This window comes from Glycine max, chromosome 5 (assembly GCF_000004515.6).
Source record: "Glycine max cultivar Williams 82 chromosome 5, Glycine_max_v4.0, whole genome shotgun sequence".
Taxonomy (NCBI): Eukaryota; Viridiplantae; Streptophyta; class Magnoliopsida; order Fabales; family Fabaceae; genus Glycine; species Glycine max.
In genome coordinates this window covers 31,967,825-31,991,549 of record NC_038241.2, presented here as the reverse complement: position 1 = coordinate 31,991,549, position 23,725 = coordinate 31,967,825, and the positions used below count along the sequence as shown (strand labels likewise).

Genomic DNA, 23,725 nt, shown 5'->3' with positions numbered 1-23,725 from the left:
TTATCAAAACATATAATATCTCACATGGGATAGTTTATAAACACATTTTTTCTTAACCTATCAAAACATTTTTTAAGGAAAGTACTTAGAAAGGAAGGCTAAGAGTAATTTATAACCACCCACCCCTTAAACCGCCCGGGCTACCTCAAATGTGATTACACTAATCATGTAACACATTACTACCTTATAAAATAAAATATTTAATATCTTAGATATATAAAATATTTTTAACTAATAAAGGATACTATAATGTTAAAAAAATATGGTGGGTTGAATGGTTAAGGGAGAAGAGAAGAAGATTACAAAATCCCTTTGTTAACCAAATTAAGATTTATTGATAAAAATGTTAAGAAAATTTAAAAATTATTAAAAACAAAATGAATTAACTTACCTTAGGTTGAACTAGTTTATAAATCAAGTGAATTAAAAATTGAACTTGCTTAATAATGAAACTAAATTTGAGCTATGTATTGTTCAACTATATTAATTCATGAATTATATATATTAACAATGTATTTCATATTCTTAAATTTATATAAATATTTTTAAAAAATAATTTCATATACTTTAATTTTTTTATAAGAAGTAAATAATATATAAAATAATTATATTTTAAATTGAATTGAGCCAAGAAGTTGAACTAAATTCTTTACGAATTTAAATTGACTAAAATCAAATTTCAAATTGAATCAATGCTTATCGAGTTAAATCAAGCCAGTTTAAATCAATTGAACTTTACACATTTCTAATATAACTCAAATTATTTAGTTACCAAGCTACTAGAAGTTAGGAATTAAAATTGAGGGGAAAAAATAGTTTTACATTTTACTGTATTTGTTTTTTCTGGCATAACAAAAAATTTTAGAACTTGAAAGCCAAGACATTTTGGCATCCACCAAAACCAGCTCTAAGTAGAGCCAACTATAGGCAGGTTAATTCTAACCACAGTGGCATTTTAGTATCAAAGTCCCTAAATCCCTATGAATACAATAATGTATCATATTTCATTTGGCCCCAAAAACTGAGTTTTTATATTTTTAGAAGAATAGCAAGAAAAGGGAAGGGAGGAGAGGGGAGAGAAAATGCCAATATTAGAAGGTTGTAGATGGAATTAGTGAACATACCCGCTCAAAGCGACACCCAAATTACACGCACAACCACACCTTTAAATTCTCCGCAGAAGGAAAAAAAGGAAAAAAGATAAAGAAGCCAAAAGTCCCTCGTTCCATTTCCCCCTTTCCTCCGCCCGGCGAGAAAATGAGAGAAATCCTCCACATCCAGGGCGGCCAATGCGGCAACCAGATCGGAGCCAAGTTCTGGGAAGTAATCTGCGACGAGCACGGCATCGACCACACCGGAAAGTACAGCGGCGACTCCGAACTCCAATTGGAACGCATCAATGTCTACTACAACGAGGCCAGCGGCGGAAGGTACGTTCCTCGCGCCGTCCTCATGGATCTGGAGCCTGGCACGATGGACTCGGTCAGATCCGGGCCTTTCGGGCAGATATTCCGCCCCGATAATTTTGTGTTCGGGCAGTCCGGCGCCGGCAACAACTGGGCCAAGGGTCACTACACGGAAGGTGCCGAGCTCATCGATTCCGTCTTGGATGTCGTGAGGAAGGAGGCCGAGAATTGCGATTGCTTACAAGGTCTCCACAATTCCATTCATTTCATTTTCAGGGATGCTCTCACTTGTATACATTATTTTCATCGTATCACTGTTCTACGTGGGATCTCCAACAATTTTGTGTTTATTTTGTACATGATTATTGTGTTCAACTGTGATCATTTGAATTTCATTGTGTTGGCTATTACAGGGTTTCAAGTGTGCCACTCTTTGGGAGGTGGAACTGGCTCGGGCATGGGAACGCTTCTCATCTCTAAGATTCGGGAAGAGTACCCTGATCGTATGATGTTGACGTTTTCCGTTTTTCCTTCCCCTAAGGTGTCGGACACTGTTGTGGAGCCGTACAATGCCACGCTTTCTGTGCACCAGCTTGTTGAAAACGCGGATGAGTGCATGGTCTTGGACAATGAGGCTCTCTATGATATCTGTTTCCGTACATTGAAGCTTGCTACACCAACTTGTAAGTTTCGGATTTCTTCTGTTATTGTTGTTGTTATAATTGTTGTTCTGCTACTGTAGGTGGTCATGCTGCTGTGCTTGATTTTTCTGTAGATTAACTGTTAAGCAATGATTAGTATAGTGATGTCGTTGACATTTCAATTTGCCATATCATTAGGAATAAATAGTACTGTATATGTTTAGGGTCCCCACATATACTTGACATCTCTTTTGTTTCTGATTCCTGCAATTTTCTTCATCACCTGTTTTGGTCCTTGCCTTAAACTTAACAGTTAACTACATGTTTTACATCCCTCTTAAAAAAAAACACTCGTGTTATTTTTCGTCCCTGACAAAATATAGGAATTTTATTTTTAGTTCCTACAAATATAGTGGTTTTTGTTTTTAGACTCTGTTGTTATTTTCTTTCAAATATGACTATTTTTGTTTTTAGTTCCTAGTTCCTACTGTAACCCAAACAAATGACAGCGAATATTGCTGGGATAAAAAGTGAAAAAAAAAAAAACTACAAGGATTAAAAACAAAAGCAGCAATATTTGCAAGGACAAAAAATTATATTTAACCGATATCATTATATTTGTGGGAGGATTCTAGTGAGTTTTAGTGGTCATATAGCTGGTGGTCATGGTTGTTGAAATACTTGAATTTATTCAATCATTGTGGTTCTTGGTCCCCTTTTCTAAATGGAATATAAGTTGTATTAAATTTTATTTTATTCTCATTTAGTTGTGAGTTCAATTTTTCATTTGTTTTTTCTTGTTTGTTGCAGTTGGGGACCTTAACCACCTCATTTCTGCTACCATGAGTGGAGTTACTTGTTGTCTACGTTTCCCTGGGCAGCTGAACTCTGATCTTAGGAAGCTTGCCGTGAATCTGATCCCATTCCCTCGTCTCCATTTCTTCATGGTTGGATTTGCACCATTGACATCTAGAGGATCCCAGCAGTACCGCAACCTGACTGTGCCAGAACTGACTCAGCAGATGTGGGATTCTAAGAACATGATGTGTGCGGCAGATCCTCGCCACGGTCGTTATTTGACCGCATCTGCGATGTTCCGTGGTAAGATGAGCACCAAGGAAGTGGATGAGCAGATGATCAATGTGCAGAACAAGAACTCTTCCTACTTTGTTGAGTGGATTCCCAACAATGTCAAGTCTAGCGTGTGTGATATCCCACCAAAGGGTCTTAAGATGTCATCCACTTTCATTGGGAATTCAACATCAATTCAGGAGATGTTCAGGAGAGTTAGTGAGCAGTTCACGGCGATGTTCAGGCGCAAGGCTTTCTTGCATTGGTACACTGGTGAGGGAATGGACGAAATGGAGTTCACCGAGGCCGAGAGTAACATGAACGATCTGGTGGCAGAGTACCAGCAATATCAGGATGCTACTGCTGATGAGGAAGAGTATGAGGATGAAGAGGAGGAGGCTTAAGGCATCTGAGTTGCCAAGGTTGTATCGAATTGTAACGTGGATGGATGGCTTTCAGCGAGTTTAAAATGTGGAGCAGTAAAAAAACATTGACTTGTTCATGTGTTTGCTGTATGAATTGATGAGGGTCATTGTTTAACCTGGGTTCTGTTGAGAATGCTTATTTTTAAGTCGTCGAATGTTCTACAGGTAGATGAATATATACATCGACGATGGCAGTTCTCGTATTTATATTCCATTTACCCTTTTTCTGTCGATATGTTGATTATGTTTGGTCGGCATTGAATCAAACAAGAATGCATCCGATTCCCATTATTATTTAAATTCTAATTTAGCATGTCGCTCGGAGAAGAAAATCAGAGCGGGAGGTGTCATTGTTATTGCCATTGATGATTAACTAGTCGGTAAACCGTGTGTGCATGGATCGTGTTGGTTGATGATTTATATTTATAATTATTTCTCTTAAAAATAAATAAGATTGCATATTAGATAACATGAATGATGATGTAACAAAAAAAAGAGATATCATGAATGATTTAAAGCTTAAGTAACCAAATTTATCAGACCAAACATTCAGTAGCTTCTTAGAAAGTTACATTAAAGAAAATAAAATTAACCCAAATTATAGGGTAGGAAGGTTGAAATTATGCCAATGACTAGAGATGAGACTATTTCCTACCAAAGGCTTATACTAGGAATTTTTGTAATAATCTATCTCATTGTCTTTCGTTATTATTCGCATTATTTCTTCGTTTGGATCTTCATTATTTGGTTTAATTGTGGATGATTGTTGTGTTTGGAGAATGATGAAGGATTATGCCATGATAAAACAGTAAATGTGACAGAGGTTTGGGTGGGGAAAGGCAAATAGGAGAACCTGACATTTGGCGCCAAGTTTAGTCCAATTATTGAAAGAGAGAATTGGGTCAACTACCAATGGAAGCGTTGGCAACGTGGCTGAAGCAACTATAAAGAAGAAAATATATAAAATTTTAGCCACTTTTTCATACTAAATAAATACTATTGTAAGCATTCACAAAGCTTGTTTTTCTTATTAACACGTGTGCAAATGCAGATTATAGCAAACAGTAATTCCATGTGAATACTTAATTAGTTAAAAGATTCCATTAGTTCCATTATTTTCTTAAATTAGTTCGATTCTATTTTTTATTTCCTTTGTTCTGAAAATTTCAAAAAAATAGATCCAATTTGATTTAAAAAATAATTTTTTTAATAATTAATAAAATAATAATAATAATTAATAATAAAAAATAAAATAGAAATTTATAAAATCTATGGAATCTAATTGGAACTTTTGAAACTAAAAGGATTTAATTCAATATTTTTTTTAAAAAGTATGATTATTCAATATGAACAAATGCAGTACAAAATAGTACAAATTATTTATGTAAAAATGTAATATGGAAAGTACTTATATATATGTGATTTTATTTTTTTTACATTGATAATATTTTCAATCGAGATAAAAAAATGACTTTGTATATCGATCATGATTATAATCGATATGAAAAACCAACAAATATAGTCATCACCTATATAAAATCACCTATATAAAAAGTAACTTTTTTTCATCTCTGTTACATACATTAATTTATAGTTATAATATGAGTAAAAAGTTACTTTTTTTTATATCAGCTATGACTGCAACCAATATAAAAAAGCAAAATCACACATCCCATGTGAATAATTTTCATACTATACCGTGTGACATAGTTGGTCCATGACATTATTTCTCAAGCATGTAATCATGGGTTTAATTCCTGATTTATGGATATAGAAAAACATTTATTAGAATATGTTAATCCCTTAAATAGATCTTAATACTTGAGAAGATTAGTTCTTAATTTTCGATCTAAAAATACTCTAGTTTGTAAAAAAAAATACTACACCTTTTACGTAAATAATTTCTTTTTTATTTTTACCTATTTTCATAAAAAATTTGAAAATATTCTCTTATATGTATTGCGCTTATTGGAAGAAGAAACATACAAATATAAAGTGGGTTTGTTAAAAAAAAAAAAAAAAGAAGCATTTGTGCTATTTACACGAAATCAACTTCATACTAAATAATATTATCCTTTTAAAAATTATAGATCCTAATTAAACCTTTTAATAATAAAAGGATTAAATTAAACTTAAAAATTTAAATTAATGGATGAAATAATATTAAACCTTAAATATATGTAACATACAATTACTTTCGTTTTATTATACGTTATTATTGAATTTTGATATTTGTTTCATACAACAAGTAAATGTCATGCTTAAATGTTAACAACGCATGCACCAAACAACAAATGAATCTGAATGCATTTCTAATAGCAAAATTGTGAGAGCAAAAGATGTTCATTTCTTGTCTTTGTAATTTAATTAATAATATTGATTCATATTTAAATAATAAATAAATAACTAAATACTTTAGGAATGTGGCTACCACAATTTGCTGTGTAACACATCCTTTTTGTTTACTTCAAATAGATTCATTTTGTGAGTCATACTCATTGGTATAGTATTCTAAATAATTTTTTTTCTTTATTTTAAAAAAATAATCCATGTGATCCAAGTGCATCGAAGTGGGAAAAAAAAGTACCGATAATGGATTATTATAACTGAATTTGGATGGCTTCAACAGCCACTCGTCTTAGTTTATAATCTATGTAATTGGATTTTTTTTTATCATAGGCAAGCTCAACCTTATTAAACACACTAATGTTACCGCAATTAACGAGTTAAAGAATAAAAAGGTTTAAATATATATTTAATTATTTAAATATGATATATGATTTTTTTAATCTTTTAAATTTAAAATTAATTTTTTTAGTTCTTACAAATCTATCATTATTTTTTCTAGTCCTTTGTCGCATATGTCATTAACATGATTATTTTTTCTAATCCTTGAATGATTTCTAAGGACTAAAAAATAATAATTTTAAATAGAAACTAAAAAAATTATATATCATACTTGAGAGATTAAAATTAAAACATATTTAAAATTCAGTATCCTTAATTTCCTACCGAACAACCAATAAAGAAGTGTTCTACCACTCCTAAACAATGGGGATATAAGCTGATGACTTATGTGAAAAATTCTCTTTCTTAATAGTTTTTTATATCAACATGGACAATATTTGACACTTGAGAAACAACCTCTTAATTATATCCAATAATTATCTTTAGACAAAAAGGTTAAAGAAGCCAAGGCATCAATCTTTGTTATCCTCAGTGAGCCATTTTACTGCATAATTTAGTTATTGAAAGTCACATATAGTCACATCAAACTAAGTAAGATTATCTGCAACCCTTTTTTCCAAGCCTGTGAAACCTCTTGACAGTCTCTCTCATAAATAACATTAATGAAATACAAAGTAGCAATTATCTCAATGCTCCATCTCAGTGCTAGGGCCTCAACTTCCTGAGTATATATTAGCCTTCATGATATCTGAATATGAGTCCAGGTCCTGTCCCAACTCCTTTCCTAACTTCTGCATGAAAATTAGCCTTCAAGTGGTTTGGTTCAAGTGTCTTCTACAAAATTTTATTGCTGGATCTTTCCCAAATTACTTTCACACTAAATACAATGACCAAATTAGTGCTCAAAATAAGTAAAAAATTACCAATCATGGTTTCCAGTCATTGTTCAATCTCTATTTCAGCTCAAAAGGCAATGTGAATAAGAAGTATGAAACAGAAAATTTGAGGGCCTATCATTCATAGTTTTCAGTTTTCAACATTTTCTAAAGTTAAATTTTTTAAAACATGATTTGCTAATGAAAAAGAAAATATTGATATAAAAGAGTTATCAGCTCTTTGGGAAAAGAAGGGAAAAAACAACAAAGAACAAAGCAAAGCAAATGAAAAACAGAATAGTGATACGAAAGAGCTCTCTAGTTACTCTCCCTTAAAACCAAATTTTGTTGTCCTTAATAATTCAAAATGCAATACAGGAACTCACTCACTCACTAGCTCTATGCAAATTAATTATGAACCACTCACTCTATCCCGAATGAAAACAACATACAAAATCACAAAATAAAAGGAACCACGACCTTTCAAATCAAACAAGCCTCATATTATAATTATATTATTTTTTATTATTATAATTAATAATAAATATTAAATAATCTATTACTATATTTTATTTTATAATTAAGATACATATTTTACTTTCATAATTTAAAAAAGTTAAAAAAAATACTAACAGTGTTAAAAAAAATAGTATTATATAATACTATTTTTAAATAAAAGTTGATAATATCATATTTTAATTTCAAATATGTTAAATAAAATTTAATATGAAAATTCATTTTTAAAATAATATTATATAATAATTATGTAAATTTAATTAATATATTTTAAATTATGATAATATATTAAAATATAAAAAATCATCAAGTCAAACGGAATCAAATTATAAATAATTGATTTGATTTAAATTTAATATTATATTAAAACCAAATCATACCTTTATTTTATTTTATGTTTAATTAAATTTTTTTCTTCTAAAAATCAAGCCAAATGGAACTACAAACACCCATCGGTGGCATTGGAGCAAGGGATACCTGATTTTTTTATAATAAAAAAAAAAATACCAAAAAAAGTGTTAAGATGAATTGGGGTTAAGAAAAAAAAAAAAACATGAAAAGAGGGGGTAAATAAAAGAAGCATGGATCCATAATGATGATGATGCGTTGGCAGTGGTGGAAACCAAGGACGGAAAATCTGTAACGTTTTCTATTATAAGACAGGGTGTTAACGGCTAGAAGCCAAGGAATCAGTAACATAAAATGGAGGTTCAATTTGCCCTCCCATTTCACTAACACACACATCACATCATATCAGAGACTCCATCTCCCTCTCGCACGCGACGAGGGAGTCCCGCTTCGGAATCTCACCCCCTCTTTCTGCGAATGTTCGTTTTCGTACCCTCCTTTTCCCTCCATTTTCCAGATCTGCTTCACTTTTTCACATTTCCCGATCCTAATTTTTTTTTTTTTTGTTCCTTCAGTCGCAAGATGGTTGCTCAGAAATTCGTTGTCGACTTGAACAAGCCCCTTGTATTCCAGGTAAAATGCCCCATCCCAATAATAACGTCTTGTCTTGTTTCAATTTCAACCAAGCTCGCACCTCTTACATTACTTGAATTGGCGTTTATTTGTTGTTTCGGTCGCATTGCAGGTTGGGCATCTTGGGGAAGCCTACGATGATTGGGTTCACGATCCTATCGTAAGCAAAGAAGGTCCTCGGTTTTTCCAAAGCGGTTTCCTCGAGGTACGTACATTATACTCTTCCGTCGCATTATAATTATCATGTAAGAATTTTTTTTAATGTAATAATTACTTTTTTCACAACAACAAAATCTTTAAATGTGTTTGTTTAGAGGATAAAAATAGAAGAATTTCTTTTTGAATTAAAGTAGAGGGTAAGATGTGTGAACCCAACCTAAAAAATACAAAACTTCTCTTTATATTATTTCCATCCTTCAAAACAAACACGATCTAAATGAATTAATGATGATATAATGTTAATTTTGTAAATTTATTATTCTTTTTCTTCTATTTATTTATTTTTCTTGATTTGTGTAAAATAACCTAAGACAAAAATTATCTTGTGATGGAGGAAGTAATAATTATGAGATTACATTGATTTGAATCAATTGTTAACTAACATTTGTGGTTGGATTGGGACAAACAGTTGTTCACACGCACTGCATGGTGGGTGATTCCAACCGTTTGGGTGCCGGTTGCGAGTTGGTTCATTTCCAACTCTGTCAAATCAGGCCTCCCTTCTCTTGATGTAGCTCTGCTCGTCTTTCTCGGCATCTTTGTTTGGACTTTGGCTGAATACACCTTGCACCGTTTCCTCTTCCATGTTAAAACCAAGAGCTACTGGTAAATTGAGCAACTTGAATACATGTCGTGTAGAGATTAGTTGGAACCATGGACTTGTGATGAATCAAATTTACATGCATGATATTGACTACTTGTTTTTTAAATGTTGCATCAGGGGAAATACCTTGCATTATCTTCTCCATGGCTGCCACCACAAGCACCCCATGGATAGCTATAGACTTGTTTTCCCCCCTGTAGCAGCAGCTATATTAGCCCTCCCGGTATTTCTCTTCTTACCTTTATAAACAAAAAATTATACATTTCCATACCTTTATTAGTTATTGTGTTTCCTCATATGAGAATTGAATTATAGCCCCTACCCCTCATAATTTCAGACATTAATGAGAAGATTAATGGTTGATATTGTATGCACAACAAATTGCAAATGCATTGGAAATTGGAATACTATCAGTTTATTCTTTTCATTAACAACTAAGATTACTCATGTTAGAAGAGGTAAATCCTATTATCTGGATAAAATTATTGTTAATGAGTAACTCTATTTTGGTTCATATAAAAAGTCACCAATTTAGTTCGTCATAGCTCCGGAATTATTATTATGGCTTCAAAAACTTTGATTTGGTTATGAAGGGATGTCGCAGAGCAACTGTAGGAATTTGTTATAGATGCAACGCAAGTCAATTCATTAATGCTGATTTTGAAGTCTTTGGTTAATACTGTGAAATGTTTTAGTCTCTTACAACTTTACATATTATGAAAAATTTTACTTGCTTATGGGTTATATTTGAAGTCTGTTATTGAAAAAAATTTATTCATGAAAGGAAATGTTGTTAGAGAAGAAAAATGAATGTCCGGATCAAATTTAATATCTTGAGAACATAAAAGGTATTCATTACTTTTGTAAGAAAATAGGAGAATTAGTGGGAGAATTTTGTGGAAGGATATAGAATTATTCCCCTCATGAAAGGAAAACTCATGAGTCTTATCAAGCAAATAGTTTGTAGTTTCTGGAAAGACGTCTTTATACCTGTGATCATTCTATGGTTGGAGCTTCCAAAAATGGCTGCTTCTGGAATGGCTTTGTTGATGTCACAAGAGAACCTAAGTACCTCACTATCTGTAACATAGTTTGCAGATTTCCTCTGAAAACGGCCAGAAAAACCTTTTAGCATTTTATAAAATGATTGATTAGTATGAATATGTTGGTGAAATTTAGAGATACCTCTATTCTATTGCCATACTTTTCTAGTTTAACTTGATAAGAGGTTCCATGAATTGATGTTGGTGTTTTTCTCTGCTGTTTTCAGATCTGGAACTTGGTGAAGCTGATATGCACCCCTTCAGTTGCTCCTGCGGTGTTTGGAGGTATTTTGTTGGGCTATGTGATGTATGATTGCACCCATTACTACTTACACCATGGTCAACCAAAGTCTGATGTGCCCAAAAGTCTCAAGGTAAAAGCGCTTCCCCTTGTTTAGCTGGATGATAATTAAATTACAGTTCCTCACTCCAATGTGTTATCAGAATCATCTTGTCAATGAATAAAAGTTGTGTAATTTACCAGATGCATTAGTTGATAAAAAAATGGTCTTTCAGCATTTGATTTAATTAGAAGTTGAAGGACATTAATTTCATATACAGTGAATATGCTTTCCTTTTCATTTTTGTTACACTTATGAGTCTCTTACACTGGCCATAAAACATGATATCATTCTCCTCTCCACTGTTCTAGAGATTTCGATTGCGTCATTTTCTTTTGGAACAAGAGTGTTCTTTCTCAGAGAAAGACAGACAACTCCTGTTCCGAAGATGATGGTGTTTGCTTTTCGTTTTTGATCATGGCATTGACATATTCTTCTTAGTTCTTGTGTTGCATCTTTCTGTATATGGTATATTGACAACTATCTAAAATTTTGTAAGCCAGGAAAAGAAAAATAACAACTTCGTCATTTTGCAGAAATATCACTTGAATCATCATTATCGGCTCCAGAACTATGGCTTTGGGATCACATCACCACTGTGGGATAAAGTTTTTGGAACGGTTCCTCCTCCTCAATCAAAGGGGGATGCCAAACGTAGATAAGTTACTGTCAAGGTTGCATTTGTTCATTGGTTAAGCATAGTTCATTCAGGAGCTTCAAACGAGATATGTTGATAATTCATTATTCATGTCTTGATTGTCTAATTATTTTGCTCCCCAATTGATGTTTCTGAGGGTTAACGTGCCACCATCTTGTGTCAAACATCCTGTAAAATTTCATACATTTATCAAATTTATAGTATAAAACTTGCCTCCCTGTGCACAGTTCTTTTATTTATGTTGTAACTTGGCTTTCCGCAGGAATCCTTGTAGCATCGGAATCCTTCGTGTAGGTTAACTTCTATCTTCAAAGAAATCAAGATATTCAATTACCTTAATTATTTATATTTTTATTTATCAAATATAATTATTTTTATTCCTACTACAATATTAAATAATTTTCTCACAATATAGTTCATTTTCAAGCCATCTTTAACATGTTATATAAAACTTCAAACAAAGATGTCAAAATAATATCTACCGAAAGAAGCAGAATAATTGTGAGTTTAAAATTTTGACTTTTAAGTCAAACAAATTTGTCTATCTGTAATTAAGTAAACTATTAATAGAAAATGAAATGATTGATTATAGTTAAAAAATGATTGAATGATTTTCGATTGATTATAGTCAAGAAGAATATTTTAGTATTAAACTACTGTCAATTCAAAGTTAGACTCTTACCATCCTTCAAATTACATGTCCACGTCAAACTAAGATAGGTCGCACTACTAAGATTACAGTACACATGAAGGTTATGTTTGGTAAAATAAATGATAAATTAATTTGAAAGTTCAATTTTTTTTTTTAACTAAAAAAATGTTAGTTGGAAGTTTTAAATTAATTTATTGAAAGTGAAGTGTTTTGTAAACTAAATTGTTAAACTAGTTAATGAATTTTATAAGTAAAATGACAGTAAACTCTTATTATTTTTTTATTTAAAGATGATACGATTATTATAATGTTAAGAACAGCTAAAGGTTTATATATATATATATATATATATATATATATATATATATATATATTTACAGCTAAAGAGTTTAATAATTAAAATAAATAAATTTATGTGAAAGAAGAAAATATTAAAAAAATATTATAATATTAAATGAGCTAGTAATTAATAAAAAATTTCATTAAATATTGTGGATAACAATATAAAAAAATGATAAGGTTGTAAATTAAAAATTAAAATATCAAGTTAAAAATACTACTCCTATAAAATAGTAAAATAAATTTTTATATTAAATAATTTTATTTTAACTAAATAAAATTATAATTAAATAAATTTTAAAATAACTGAAATAATTTGTCAAATGTATGCTTTCCCTAAAGTAGAATTAATAATTGGAAGAAAAAATGGGAATGCAGCATTTAATATTGTAATATTATTTTTTGCAATTATTTTTTATTTGATATTTTATTATTTTAATATAAAAATAGGAAAAGAAATATCTGTGTAAATGTGGGATTATTATTTTAAGCAAAAGAATATGTATTACATGAGAACTGAAAATATCGAAGTTTGGTTTAAAAAAAAAGGTCACTTTTTTATTTTTTATATTATATGTCCCTTTAAGTGTTTTAGTTTATTTTAAAAATATTCACATTTATTATGATATCACTTTCACAACTATATTCTAAGTACTTGTTTATGCTAACGTTGGAACCTTCTCAAACCATGTTGCACTAAATAGAGAAAAACTTGCTTCCAACTTAAAGTACATGAGAAATCATGAGCTTTCCCATTTTGTAGGTTACAACCTATCAAATGAGAAATCAAACATGTTTTCACCAAATCAAACATGTTTTCACCTTTTTAACAAAAGGGTATCTTTGTAAAAAAAAACTTTATTATTATATTTGTATAATTAATATTTTTTCAAGAAGTATAAATTATTTTGAAATACAAATAATGCAAAAGAATATAATATTTTTTTATACATATATTTGCTTATGTACACAAACACCCCTTATCCTAGATTATTTTACATTGGATGATAAAGTACTAATTTTTTATACAATTTTATATTTAGAGCAGTGATACTTGAGCTTTTCAACATTCTAGACATGTATTTCTTTTGTGTTTATTTCTCTTTTCTTGTCACCTCAAATATTATTATATCTATTAATTTTATCTGTTATTTCTTTCTCTCTTAGGATGTATATTAGTATATGGATGTATAGGGTGTCAAAGAAACATTTTCTAGTATTTAATAAGTATATTTGTCTAGTTAACATGTTAATAGCTAATTATTAATATTTTAATTACATAAGACGTTAATTACAAACTTTTATATCATTAATCCATGTGAAAATAATGTATGAAAAGTTGTGTTTATTATTGTTGAAAGTACTAGGTTCCTTTATATGCTCAAAGACTATATTTTGAGATCACCCTTTATGGCATGAGTGTGCTATAGTAGTTCAGACTGCCTAACAGAAACAAGTAATTTGTTCAAGACTCATTAGCTAGCCATTTATGTTGATATTTATTTGGAATCACTCTAGAAAAGTCTTAAATGCTCAAATCTGCACAACATATTTTGAAAAGTAACATGATATATCATATCAGAAGTCACTTCAATACCAAACTCAAGAATTTCCCATGCTATTCCCAGCTTAGTGCCACGAGTACACACAAAAAAAGAAACTAATGGCAAATGAACTAAATTGTGAATACTTCACATTGTTTCTAGAAGTTGAAAATAAAGAACACAAGTATATGTATGAGAATCTTTATTCTTCAACTAATAATCAAACTTGTAAAAAGATTTAACCATAGTTGTCATATTGATCTAGCATTCTAGCCATAATACAATGCTGTAACCCTTTGCTTTAGCTTCTTCTGTTCTTTCCTTCTACCCTTTCTTACCAGTTGGCAATAAAGGGATACTCTGCTCATGCCTAAAGAAATTCGATGGATCAACTTTAGTTTTCACCTTCACTAACCTGTTGAAGTTACCCTTGAAATACCTGTAGCCCCATGACCAAGCCTTCAATAAACTTGTGTTATTCTTCTGGTTCATCCCTATATCCAAGTCTCTATAATTCACATAAGTTTCTCTTGGATACTTAGAAACATAGGGAGCCATGTAGAAATAAAATTTCCTCATCCAATTCATGTGCTTTGCCATACTCTTCTCTCCATCAAGCCATCCAGTCACATACTGAATTTTGTAGAGAACTCCCTTTCTATGAGGGAAAGGGGTGGCAGATTCTGCAATCCTACTCATCTTGCCTCCATAAGGGTTCCATATCATTAGAGGACCATCATCCTGCACAAAAATTTTCCATAGTGCATCGAGGGACTTTTCTGGGATTACTTCCCTCACAAAGTCTGATTTGGCTTTGAAGTAGGCCTTTGTTGTGGACTTCCCTTGGAGCAAAACTTCTGGGGCTGTTCCATCAGGGTAGCCGGCAATATAAAGCACAGATTTGATCCAACTAGTCTCCACACAATCCTTTATTGTCAAACCTAACTCAGGAAAACCATGCTTCATAACTTGGAGAAGCCTATCAGCACCACCAAGAAAGAGAGCATTGTAGGAAGTGGTTAATGTTCTCTTACCAGGAACTGTGCCATTCCCTGGTTGAATAATGACTCTAATGAAGAGATTCTCATCAATTTTTGGAGCCACTTGCTGCCATCTTTGGAGAAGCTTGTTCCCTCCTTGTTCTAAGGTCTTGGTTACTGTGAAAACAGTCACAGTTTGTGGCACAGGAACCAGCTTGATCTTCCACCACAGAATAACTCCAAAGCTGCCTCCACCACCTCCTCTTATAGCCCAAAATAGATCCTCTCCCATGGCTTTTCTATCAAGAACCCTCCCTTTAGCATCAACAATTCTAGCATCTCGAACATTGTCAGCACCAAGGCCATACTTTCTCATCATGGAACCATATGCACCTCCTGTGATGTGCCCTCCAATCCCCAAGGTTGTGCAAAGGCCTGCAGGGAAGCCATGAACTGCACTTTTCTCTGAAATTCTGTAGTAAACTTCACCAATAGTGGCACCGGCTTGGATCCAAGCCGTGTTTCGCGCAATATCAACATTCACTGCACGAAGTTTGGCCAAGTCTAGGATCATGAATGGCTTCTCAATAAGGGAAACATAAGAGAGCCCTTCATAGTCATGTCCTCCACTGCGCACTCTCATGTGAATTCCAAGCTTTTTTGCACAAATCACTGCTGCTTGGACTTGAGAGTCATCAAGTGGGGTGAATATGAAATCAGGTTTTGGCACTGAGGGCAACAAGTACCTTAGATTTTGAGCTGTGGACTCAAGGATAGAAGTGAAGGAACCATTGGTGGAAGTGTAGATTGATGAGGAAAATTGGTTTGGAGTTTGAGAGTGTTGTGTGAGACAATGGTTGAAAGCTTCTTCAATTGGAAGTGAAGCGGTGAATGAAATTGATAATAGAAGAACCACAAAACTTGCTAAGATGGACCTCACAGACTGCATGGTTCTATGGTTTCAGGTTTCTCTTGTGTTCAGATAAATGGGATGTTTTGCTTGTATATATATACAGTGGTTGCTACTTGGTAATGCTAGTTTATTGTAGCAATATACGTGTATTTGAGCTAAGACAAACGTCATGTGAAATTATATATGAATGGGTATTTCATTTCTATTTGGTTCGTGTAATGGAAAATCATGACAATCACAACTCGGAATTAATGTTCATTATTGAACTCAATACATTTCACATCCGAGATTACTATGTGACATAATCTCGTTTTTCTTTTTTCCTATGTGCACATTTTTTCTTCCCACTACCATGTGTACCGCAATTCTATGACACAGTATAGCCCTTGGGGTATGATTGTATTGACTAAAGGAGATGAAATGATGTAGAACGAATTAATTAAAATAAAATGAAATGAAGTGGGAATGTAATGAAATAAAACTCCAACCCACTGAATTATATACGCACCCCACTTGTAGTACCTGATTAATTAACATATGTCTAAGAAAATTTTGCATAAACAAAAAATTAAACATAATTCTCCAATTAAATAATTTTTTACATATATGAAAATTTTTATTTGATTGTCTTCTCTTGAAAAAAAGGAAAAATAAAGCTAAATAATAAAATAAGTTTTACTAATTTCCATTATATTTTATCTTTATTTTACCAATTCAAGTAATGGAGCATAAAAATATTCTCATCTATCACATCCTTTCAATATTGATTCAACCTAACCTTTTTGAAAGAGAGATTTTTTTTAATACCATGTGATCGTGTAACATATACAAATATTATAATGAATTTATTAAATCGACAATTAAGAAAATAAAAAAGGCAAAAAGCAGAAAAGATGCCCTCTAACAACCAAAGAATTTTCTTGTACTTCTTTCAGGTATAATTTGTTAACCTTCAAATCGATCTGTCAAATGTAATTGTTTTTATATATTTTTTCAAATGTAAAATTTCGACTAATTTTCACGAAAATTTCTTATTCAATTTTTTCAAACGTATAATTAATCCATATTAATTTATTTACCATAAAATTCCATTTTTAATCATTAAATGATATGACTTCAATGATGTGTAACAAGTAAGATTTAAGAGTTTTATATATCTTGCAACAGCTTTTTGGTAGGAGTGAAGACAAAAAGAAGCAAACGGAGGGGTATGCTAGTGGATAATGTCTGACAGAAAGCATGGTGTCCATCTACTCTTTTTAATAATTAATCAATCAATATGTTAGATGTTACAATCACGAGCTTCTTTCCATAACATTTTTTTAAAAATATTTAAATAAAATTTAAAATTATTCATGATTTTTCAGTCCCAGCAAATAAAAATCATTTATCCAGAAAGTTCAAAATAATCAATGAGTGAAACCACGCTCTTATGTGCCGTCAACGCGATAGACAGCATGTTCGGTAGAGTTAATAATAAATGTACACACTACACAATACATATGATCACCACTATATGACCACCACTATTTTAAATAAAAATCTACCAACTTTATAAAAGTATTTCACAATGATGGATTCCAAAGTTTTATTAAATTAGGAAAATATATTATTTTATTGACCATTATTAATTTTATAATAAAGTTATGTAAAACATTTTTGTTTATTTTTCATAAATATTAAGAAATTTTAATATTTTCCTATGTAATAATCGATAGTTTGGCGACACATTCTATAATACATGTTTTTTTATATATATTTTTACTATTAACTAAAGTTTGTTGAAATTACAAAGTTACGTTGGTTTCACTTGGTTAATATTAAATCTCTTTCATGATTTTATAGTTTTTTTTAATTAATAATAAAATTGTGTTAGGATGAATATATTAAAAATTACATTGCTTTTTTTTTATGGAAAAAAGATTACAGTGCGTAAAAATTACATTACAGTACTTCTTTAATATATATTTGTCAATAAAAATTCTACATAATCTTATTACGTAAAAATTCTTATTGGTTGAAATAAACCAAGTTCTGCCAGAATTTTTCTCTCTTCATTCACTGCTCTATGCTTATTGTGATAGTTTTGAACAATTTGTTCAATTTTGAAGAACATTATTATTTTAATATTACTTTTTTATGTAAATGATTTTATTAGTTATTATTGTTCTTATGTGTAAATTTTTTAAATAGTATTAAAAGTTCAATTTCTTTGTATCTTAAACACTATTAGTTTTATGTAAAAAAAAAAAAACACTTAGTTTAATTAGATATCAAAAAGACTTGTGAGAAATACCTTGGGGGAATAGAGTAAGAAGATTATTGTGTAAAGAATACTTGTATACTTGCTGCATTTTGTAACTGGTTATAATGCGAAATTTTTTATTTTTATGTCAGATACTACATGAAGATCTCAATGGTCTGAGAGTGAAGAAGGACAAATCTTTTGTGCTCTCTTTTATACTCCTTAAGCTCACATTTTTCTTTATCTAACAAGTGGAGTGGTTTTGTGAACAAGTTTTGTAACTACTTTCAAGCACCATTTTATCGAACTTATATTCAAGAGCACAGTATGATATTGGGATGACCCTGGATTTAGCAAAGTTTTTCAATGCATATATTCATCGGTACAAGTGCAACCATGGATTTAGCTGGAGACTCGTTGCAAAAGGCTAACATTTTTCTTTAGTGGCCAGTCGTACATGTGAAAGGCCACCTGCTAACTGATAACCAGACCCAACCAAATCCAACAGAACACTAACATGTTAAAACACAGAATAAAACATTGATGAAGGAAAAATTGGAAGTGAGAAACAAACCAATTGGGGAGTGGGGACCCATATAATGCTGCTGTACATTATTATTTGTGCTTTCAATTGATACACACTTGAGAACCATGTCTAAGAGATTCAGATCTAAGAATAAGACAATTAGTGGTACCACAGTTTTTGCTTGAGAAACAACACTTCAGTTACTCATACATAATTTACTGAAAAACTCAAATCCCAACGACAGCTTACAATTAGGTACACAATCTGTATCTTACAACATTAAATAAGAAAAAAGCAAAGTAACAAATCTAATAGTATCTTTATTGCATTTTTTTTTTACTTTCATTCATTGTTAGGAGTTGAACTCCAATACCTAGAAATTTATAACTTACACATGTTACTCCAGAGTTAGACCCATGGTGTATCCTTATTCCTCTAAACTAGCAAACCAACCATTTGAAAAATTTATGGATACCAAAGTCAAATGATCGTAACAGCACAGTACCTTATTTTCCATTTCTTTTCTGTTCACACGGGAAGTGGTGGGATACTCTGGCCATGTCTAAAGACGTTTTCAGGATCCACGTTGGTCTTAATCTTTACCAACCTATCAAAAAAAATCAAAGACTCCTCCTTGCATTAGTAGGTGCGAATTCCAAGTCTTTCTCTTAAATCTTCAAACCTGCTTTTTGCAAGAGGCTTTGTGAATATGTGTGTCAATTGATCTTCAGCGTTGCAATATTTCAGTCTAACTGCACCATTTTTCTGAACATCTCTGACAAAAAATAGTTTGATGTTGAAATGCTTGGTCTTGCCATGAAAAACTAGATTGTTTGAGATAACTATAGCCGCTTGATTATCAACCATGACTTTGGTAATCGTTTTTTTGCTCCAAGTGCATATCATTTAATTTTTTTCTCAGCCATAAAGCATGATAAACAGATACTGTTGCAGCATGAACTCTCTTTCGGCTGTTGATTGAACCACAATTTCTTGCTTCTTTGAACTCCAAGTAAATATTCCTAATCCGAACAGAAGCCAGAAGTATTTTTCATGTCATTTAAAGACCCGACCCAATCACTATTAGAATAACCTTGCAACTCGAAGCTTGGTGTCAAACAAAACTTAACACCAAAGCTTACAGCTCCCTTGACATATCTGAGAACTCTTTTTGCAGCTCTAGGATGAGACTCATTAGCACAATTCATAAATCTTGAAAGAACACTTACAGCATACATAATATCTGGCCTTGTTGCTGTTAGATACATCAAGCAGCCAACCAAGCTTCTATATTCGGACTTATTCACTTTAGCTATTTCATCATCCTTGCACAACTTCTCTTTTTGACACATAGGAGTGCTCATACTCTTACAGTTATCCATGTAGAACTTCTTTAGAATCTCCTTTGCATACTTTTGTTGATAGATGAATATTTCATTTTGTCTTTGCTTGATTTCTATTCCAAGGAAATTAGACATTTCTCCAAGATCAGTCGTCTCAAAGACTCGCATCATGTCTTCTTTGAATTGTTGAATAAGCTCAATGTTTTTTATAGTGACTAAGAGATCATCCACATATAAGGATACCACAAAAAAATTATCAATGTCACCTTTAACATATAAAGTAGACTCAGTAAAGCTTTTAACATAGCCTAGTTTCAGCAGGTATTCATCAATTCAGCTATACCAAGCTCTTGGAGCCTGCTTCAAGCCGTACAACGCCTTCTTTAATAGATTCACCTTGTCTTCATCTCCTTTTGTAGCAAAGCCTTTAGGTTGCTCAACATAATTTCTTCCTTCAAGAAGCCATTTAAGAAGGCTGACTTGACATCAAGCTGATAAATCTTCCATTGCTTTTGTGTTGCAATAGCTAGTAACATTCTAAATGTATCTAGCCTTGTAATTGGAGCAAAAGTATCAAAATAATCTACTCCAAAAACTTGAGCATACCCTTTTACCACTAACCTTGTTTTATATGTGTTAATTGAGTCATCTGCATTCTCCTTTTTTCTGAACACCCACTTTACTCCAATCACCTTCTGATGTTGAGGTCTTTCAACCAATTCCCAGGTCTGATTTTTTTATCATAGCGAGGTCTTCTGCATAACATCTCTCCATTTAGGATCTTTTTCTGCTTCTTAATATCCTGTTAGTTCAAGCACAACAACATTGCACTTCTGATATATGTCAGCAAGTAATCCAGTGCCGCAGACAGGAGGATGATCAACTAACTCTTCTTGATTCAAATCATCAGTCTGCTGATTTGTTTCATCGTTCCAGTTCCACCTCTCATTCTCCATGAAGCTTACATTCCTACTTATTAGAATTTTTCTTGTGTCAGGTTGAAAATTTCTATAAGCTTTAGATGTTAGGCTATACCCGATAAATATGTTAGGCTCCTTTCTTTTGTCCAACTTGTCTCGCTTAACCTGTGGTACATTAGTAAAACACAAACAACCAAAAACTTTCAGATTTTTTAATTGTGGGAGGTCTTGATAGAGGGTTATCTAAAAAGCACAAGGACCTAAAAACACTTCATGAGTTGAAGGGGCCAATGACAAGGTCTAGAGTCAAGCTTCTACAAGAAGAGATGCCCAAGAGGATCAAGGATGGACTACTCATCAAAGAAATGGAAGGAGAAAATCACAAGGAGTTGAATTGGAGCACGTTGAAGATTGCTAAACAACACGCTTGGGCTTAGCGTGCGTTGTCTATCTTAGCGCGAGCTGTCTGGTGGCTTAGCCTAATTCCAACCCGAGAAGAAATTGAGCTTAGCGCGAGCTATCTGGCTTAGCGCACACCTTCAATTGGCTTAGCGCGAGCTGTCTGGCTTAGCGCACACCTTCAGTGACTTAGCGCGAGCTGTCTGGCTTAGCCCAATTTTAACTCAAGAAGAAATTTAGCTTAGCACAAGTTGTCTGGCTTAGCGTACACCTTCAGCGTGAATTTACGAAAATTCTTAATTTTTGTTTATTTGTGTAATGGACTTAAGCTTGATGTAAATAGGCCTTATTTAAGGCTGTTATCATTTTAGGCTAGTCTATAAATACACAGAAACTCTTAATTGTAGGGAATTTTGACATAATTGAAATTAAGCTTGTGCTTAGAGAGAGCTTAGCCTCTTCTATGTTTTTTTGATTGAAAACCAAATTGATTCTTATCAAGGAAGCTATTCCTTTATGGTGAATCCTCATTCGGCTTATCGATTCTCCGTGGATCATGGTGTTGTTCTATTCATCTTCTTCATCTCATCCATATTTTTTGTTTTTCTGTTCTTGAGTTCTTAGAAGGTCAACAATGGTGATTCTTGAATTTGCATCCGGAACGATCCGAACCGAGCATCCATGAAATGTTATTTGAACTTGGAAATGGCATCACCATCATTTTTTATTTATTTGAACTTGGAATTCCTTGTTTCTTGAACATTGTTTATCTTGATTTATTTGTCATGTAGGAAATAATATCATCATCATTTGTGAGAAGGAACTAAAAACAAATTTTCTATAAAGTACAATGACTAAATTTGATAATTTGAAACTACAACAACTAAAATTAATACTTCAGGAAAAAATAGGGATTAAAAATATATTTTTTTCCTTTTTTTTTAAATCCATTTATCCTCAAAAAGACAGAAAACTACACAGCTTAACGAAAAGCCCAATCAGACCCACCGATAAAGTCAACCCCATAAGCTTTTTTGTTTTTGGGGAACTACTATTGGTCCCTACCTTCTTTGTTGTTGGGCTCTACAATTCTAGGAAAGGACCTCCTTACCCTGCAAACCTTTCTTTTTCCCTTGTGCCACCAACCCTCCTCCCCCTTCCCTTGCGTTGCACCCCCAACCCTCCTTCCCCTTCCCTTTCCCTGTGTGCGGCCTCCTTCCCCTTCCTCTTCCCCGCGTGCACCCCCCTCTACCATGGTTCAGTCATCATCGTGTCACTACAAAGCTACCTCTACAACTTCGTCTGCCTCGCCATAAAGCCACCTTTGCAACTCCATCTGCACCGCACACTATTGTTGTTGAAATAACAACAAAAATACAATTTTTTTGAAATAGTACAATGAAATTGTATTTCTGTTGTTATTTTTTTAACACCCCTTCTAATGAACAATGGAAATACAATTTCATTGTACTGTTTCAATGAAATCATATTTTTGTGGTTAATTTTTTTTTTTTATCGAAACATGATTCTGTTGTACAGTTGTATAACAAAATCATATTTTCGTTGTTATTTTTTTAACACCCCTTCTAATGAACAACAAAAATATAATTATGTTGTACTATTTCAATAGAATCATATTTTTGTTGTTAATTTCTATTCAACCCCTTTAATATAACGGAAACATGATTCAATTGTACAGTTGTACAATGGAATCATATTTCGTTGTTAATTTTTTTCACCCCTTTAATACAACGAAAACACAATTTCGTTATACAACTATACAACAAAATCATGTTTCCATTATATATTTTTTATGCGCACCCCCATCACATAACGGAAGCAAGATTCCGTTGTGCAGCTGTATAGTGGAATGGTGCTCCCAGAAAAATGTCATTTTCAGAAAAAGAAAAATAAAATTGGTGCCAGCCCCTTAACAGGGGCCATTAGCAATGGCAATCGGGTTAATAGTAGTAACTCCCTTTGTTTTTATTTTTTTTCTGGCTCTGATGAGCCTGTTAGCCACAGCTTACTTTGAGAGCCCAACAATATATAAATGTAACAAATAGTATAAGAAAAAGATGAAGGAATGTGTATTTGTATTAGAGTTTGGAAACTTCTTTTTTATGATAGCTTGGAAACTTTTTTTCTATGAGAGTTTAGAAACTTGATTTAGTTTTGGTTTAAAATAGGTTTGAGATAATTGATTGTTTGCAAATATTTATTTGAAAATCAATTTTAAAACAATAATACATTACTAAAATAAATAATGAAAATTATTTTTAGATTCATGATTAATATAATTAAGAATGTCTTTATTTCCAGGGTTAGATTAATTAATGTGAAAAATCTAAGTGTAAATTTTTACAAACCGTATAGTAATATACTCATTTTCCAGT

The 23,725-nt window shown here is 32.2% G+C and overlaps 4 protein-coding genes across 4 annotated transcripts; 2 read left to right on the top strand and 2 right to left on the bottom strand.

Moving 5' to 3' along the window:
* Positions 1-996: 996 nt before the first annotated feature.
* Positions 997-3,834, top strand: LOC100784236 (tubulin beta chain). The gene is made up of 3 exons (XM_014775633.2): positions 997-1,651; positions 1,820-2,089; positions 2,858-3,834. The coding sequence occupies exons 1-3, from the start codon at positions 1,258-1,260 to the stop codon at positions 3,520-3,522; spliced, it is 1,329 nt and encodes a 442-aa protein (XP_014631119.1). The 5' UTR covers positions 997-1,257; the 3' UTR covers positions 3,523-3,834.
* Positions 3,835-8,053: 4,219 nt separating this feature from the next.
* Positions 8,054-11,676, top strand: LOC100783704 (dihydroceramide fatty acyl 2-hydroxylase FAH2). Its single transcript, XM_003524735.5, has 7 exons — positions 8,054-8,449; positions 8,546-8,603; positions 8,716-8,808; positions 9,232-9,428; positions 9,544-9,649; positions 10,697-10,843; positions 11,347-11,676. Exons 2-7 carry the CDS (start codon positions 8,553-8,555, stop codon positions 11,470-11,472), a joined length of 720 nt encoding a protein of 239 aa, XP_003524783.1. The 5' UTR covers positions 8,054-8,449; positions 8,546-8,552; the 3' UTR covers positions 11,473-11,676.
* A 2,454-nt stretch (positions 11,677-14,130) lies between these two features.
* On the bottom strand, positions 14,131-16,150 carry LOC100782631 (berberine bridge enzyme-like 13). Its single transcript, XM_003524733.5, has one exon. It carries the CDS (start codon positions 15,930-15,932, stop codon positions 14,328-14,330), a length of 1,605 nt encoding a protein of 534 aa, XP_003524781.1. The 5' UTR covers positions 15,933-16,150; the 3' UTR covers positions 14,131-14,327.
* Positions 16,151-19,689: 3,539 nt separating this feature from the next.
* LOC106798861 (uncharacterized mitochondrial protein AtMg00810-like) lies at positions 19,690-20,181 on the bottom strand. The gene has a single exon (XM_014776041.1). The coding sequence runs from the start codon at positions 20,179-20,181 to the stop codon at positions 19,690-19,692; it is 492 nt and encodes a 163-aa protein (XP_014631527.1).
* Positions 20,182-23,725: the final 3,544 nt, after the last annotated feature.

Coding starts and splice junctions, on each gene's coding strand:
- LOC106798861 (XM_014776041.1), bottom strand. CDS start 20,181: ATGATGCGAGTCTTTGAGACGACTGATCTTGGAGAAATGTCTAATTTC.
- LOC100784236 (XM_014775633.2), top strand. CDS start 1,258: ATGAGAGAAATCCTCCACATCCAGGGCGGCCAATGCGGCAACCAGATC. Junction 1,652..1,819: donor GAATTGCGATTGCTTACAAG/GTCTCCACAATT, acceptor TGGCTATTACAG/GGTTTCAAGTGTGCCACTCT. Junction 2,090..2,857: donor GAAGCTTGCTACACCAACTT/GTAAGTTTCGGA, acceptor TGTTTGTTGCAG/TTGGGGACCTTAACCACCTC.
- LOC100783704 (XM_003524735.5), top strand. CDS start 8,553: ATGGTTGCTCAGAAATTCGTTGTCGACTTGAACAAGCCCCTTGTATTC. Junction 8,809..9,231: donor TCCAAAGCGGTTTCCTCGAG/GTACGTACATTA, acceptor TGGGACAAACAG/TTGTTCACACGCACTGCATG. Junction 9,650..10,696: donor CAGCTATATTAGCCCTCCCG/GTATTTCTCTTC, acceptor TGCTGTTTTCAG/ATCTGGAACTTGGTGAAGCT.
- LOC100782631 (XM_003524733.5), bottom strand. CDS start 15,932: ATGCAGTCTGTGAGGTCCATCTTAGCAAGTTTTGTGGTTCTTCTATTA.